Source organism: Notothenia coriiceps, unplaced genomic scaffold, assembly GCF_000735185.1.
Source record: "Notothenia coriiceps isolate Sejong01 unplaced genomic scaffold, NC01 NC01_scaffold00003522, whole genome shotgun sequence".
Classification (NCBI taxonomy): Eukaryota; Metazoa; Chordata; class Actinopteri; order Perciformes; family Nototheniidae; genus Notothenia; species Notothenia coriiceps.
Window position 1 is genome coordinate 21,743 of NW_011336223.1, and position 3,685 is coordinate 25,427.

Here is a 3,685-nt window from a genome sequence, read left to right on the forward strand (position 1 = left end):
ATGCTAATAATGATCCGATTCATTTGATGTTGATTGTCTGCCAATACAGAATCCTGATCCGATTCTTCTATTTCCCAGATAATACAGCTGCATCCTGTACACTAAATCTATTTGTTTTTGCCATTGTAATTCACCATAAGCAATTGTTGACTGTAACGTCTATGCCAACCGACTGTTATTTGTAATGTATTTTACCATACTTTAACGGTTCTGGCAACCACAGCAGACCAAATGTTAACGTAAATGTCAAGTTTTCTTTTTACAGTGTACTTATATCTGTACATTTCTTTTTAGTTTGCTTCAAGAAGTGGCTTAACAGACAGAGTGCAGGCCAGATTGGGAAAGGCTGGAAGCTACACAACGGGAAACATTATGGACATGAACAAGGAAAAACAAAAAGCACTTTCTTTGTTGCCTTTTTCTTTTATCATATATAGTGTTACTGTTTTTGTTACCATTTAAATATTGAATTATATTTATTACTTTTATTTTAAATCAAATGCACCGGTTTTAGATAATATATTTATTTTGATGTGTAGGTTGATTTGCAGGTTGGTTGTTATTGGTATTGTTACTGTGTATTTCATTATATTAAGTAGCTATTTATTAAATGTAAATACTGTTAGGAACACTATACAATGTCTTTATTTTGGTAGGTACCAGAATACATGACACAATGAATCTTTATCTCTTTATGTTCTCTAGTTTAAATAATCATAACAGTATTTAATGTATGCTGGTCACCTGGAATCCTGGTAAGCTTCCAGCATGGTATATTTAATACTATTATTAAACATAAACTGGTGATAGATGGATTCTGGTGACCAGCCCAGCATAGACCAGCATACTATGCTGTTATGCTGGTCTATGCTGTATTTTTTAGCTTACCAGGATGGCTGGTTTAGCTGATGGCTGGTTTGGCTGGTTTAGCTGGCCATCCTGGCCAATTAAAGTGTGCAAAACCCCTCTAAACCAGCCAGGCTGGTCAACTTAGGTCAGACTGGTTGACCAGCTAAATTGGTCTAAGCTGGTTTTTCCAGCAGGGTTACTCGACATTGAGAAACGGCCTAAATCTCTCTGGCAAAAAAAGGCCCCCATATAGCTCAGTTTATAACTCGAATCCTGGTTTTTCTGCAATAACTGAAATAAAGTGCTTTATTTATGAACCTCAACCCTCTGGGGAATCTGAAGGCAAAGCACTTCCGGTTTGTAATTCTTCTATAAAATGATTAGTTGATTTACTAAATAAACAGTGTTGTATAAACACACAATGCAGTCCTCTCTATATCTGTACGCTAAAAGCATAAATAGGAACAAGTACATTTGACATTTTCCAACCATTTTCTCTATGCACGTGCGGTTATTCAAAAGGCTTCTATTTTGAAAGTACAGAACACGATACCGGAAGTGATTGAGTTGTTTCTGTTTGTAGCATTTGGGCAACATTTCTTATGACCTTACCTCCATAACTTTATTTAACAGCAGCTACATCTGTGTGTTAGTGTTACAGGAACAATGCACCTAATATATCGACGTTTATAAATGTAAAGTTAGCAGCGCATTTAGCTGTAAACAGATGATTCATAACACAAGTTCATGTTAGCATCAGGGTCTAGTTAGAACACATCATGGAGAGGAGGAGCTAGCTGGTCTTAACTCAGTGGTAATGTAACAACTTAATTTACATTAACAAGCAGATTCATGTTATACTATAGTTGAAGTTGTCCATTTTAATATGTCTGCCCTGTATCGAAGCGTTGTGTTCAACCGTGTTTCCAAGTTAAACACATGTTTGATACAAGTCATGAGATTTGGGTATAATGCGCCTCCTCCACAGTGGAAGACACCCGACAGCCTCCAGAGAGCTGGAAACACAAGCAGATCACAGGACACAACTAACCCCAAAGCTATGGCTAATATTTCTAGAAAGCTCAGTGTTTCTTGTTCAAGGTGTCTCTCTACTTCACCTGAGAGTGGAGCTAATCGAGTGAAAAGAGTTTCTATCGAGGGCAACATTGGTAAGATCAGTATATGTACTGCATTTCAATATAAAACGATTATTTTGCCAAGCTATGAGTGTTGTCAAGACGTTCAGAGATCTTTTATTTAGGTAAAAGTACTAAAACCACCGTGTAGAAGAAGTTCTCTGTTTCAAGGTTCTGCTTTTTTACAAAAGGTATTAGCAAGCATCAAAATATACTCAAGAGGACAAACCGTTTAAATCTTTATTATAGCCTACAGACTGGCCAACTTCAGAATAATACATATATAAAGCTTATTTGTGGACTTTGAGACTGCTGGGCATCTTAACACATAATGAAATATCATACTCTGAGTTGATTTTACGTCAAATTAATCATCTTAATCTACAAAGTAACTAAGGTTGTATATGTATTATATGTAGTGTAGTAAACAGTCTAGAGATGTAATAGGCATAAGTATAAAGCAGGATAAAATGGAAATACTTGGATAGAGTACAAGTACCTCAAACTTGTACTTAAATACAGTACTTAAGCAAATGTACTTTATTACTTTCCCCCCCACTATTGTTGGTTATATACGATCTCCTGTATTTTTTCTTGTCAAATAACAGCTGTTGGAAAGTCCACCTTTGCAAGACTCTTGCAGTCGGCCTGTCCGGACTGGGAGGTTGTGGCAGAACCCGTCAGCAAGTGGCAGAACATTGAGAGTGGTGCATCGAAGGTGTGTGCACATTGACTGACCTTACTCTATATTTTCACAACTTAAATCAAAAGAGGCTAAATCTGACCATCTGTGCTCATGTCTCTCACAGGGGACAGACGCCTCCCCCCAGACCACAGTCAGCAACTTGCTGCAGATGATGTACCAGGACCCTGAGCGCTGGTCCTACACCTTTCAGACGTTTTCCTGTATGACCCGGCTGAGGACGCAGCTGCAGCCTCCTCCTGCTCGCCTGCTGCGCTCAGAGGGAGTGCCGGTCCAGGTGTACGAGCGCTCCGTCTACAGTGACAGGTGAGGCAAGGCCGGACAGGAGAGGGAAACTGAAATTAGATATGTCATTCTCTGTGGCCGACTACAGATGTAAATTAGCTTATAGCTTATAGCTGGCACGACTGAATCGCTGTATCCTGTCCCTGTGGAGTAAATCAAATAATGAATTTCAGGGGAATTGATACTTTGAGAAACCCCATAATTGTCCGACATGGGTGATAAGCTGTTAATGTGTTCTTTACCAAAGCTTTTTAACACAATCACAATACCACAATTATACCACGATCAATACATTCACACATTGTCGCTATATTATAGTTGTTGTTAATTTAGTGGGAACGCTGATACAGCTTTTTCTTTGACGCACAAAATTCTTTATTATTCCGCCGGGTTATTTTGCACCTCTTCTTCTCCCACATTTCGCATCGCAGAAACTCCGTTCGAACATCAAAACGTTCAGCTCGGTCAGGAATCGATGGCTATTACTTTTATCATTCATAACTTTCATAATTCCAGAGATACATCCCATAATTCATCAAAAATGTTACACACTTTCTGACATTATTCGTGTAACACAACTTTTAAATCTGATTCGTACTTTTAGAGATATTAAACATTGTTCAGACCTTGGTAAAGAGGCCTTCTTCAGATTTTAGAGTGTGTGATGTCACAGGAGGACAGATTTAATTTTGCTTTCATATTTTCTTTCAAA

At 38.2% G+C, this 3,685-nt stretch overlaps 1 protein-coding gene across 2 annotated transcripts in view; it reads left to right on the top strand.

Annotated features, from left to right (window-relative positions):
- The first annotated feature begins 1,415 nt into the window (after positions 1-1,415).
- The window catches only part of dguok (deoxyguanosine kinase), a 4,932-nt gene continuing 2,662 nt past the window's right edge, over positions 1,416-3,685 (top strand). The window contains exons 1-4 of one of the 2 annotated variants that reach the window (XM_010766700.1): positions 1,416-1,663; positions 1,838-2,018; positions 2,594-2,703; positions 2,795-2,994. In XM_010766700.1, the coding sequence (XP_010765002.1) occupies positions 1,910-2,018; positions 2,594-2,703; positions 2,795-2,994 (419 nt within the window). In that variant the 5' untranslated portion in view covers positions 1,416-1,663; positions 1,838-1,909. Of the gene's footprint in view, positions 2,019-2,593; positions 2,704-2,794; positions 2,995-3,685 lie in introns of both variants that reach the window. The other variant, XM_010766698.1, reaches the window with a different exon arrangement.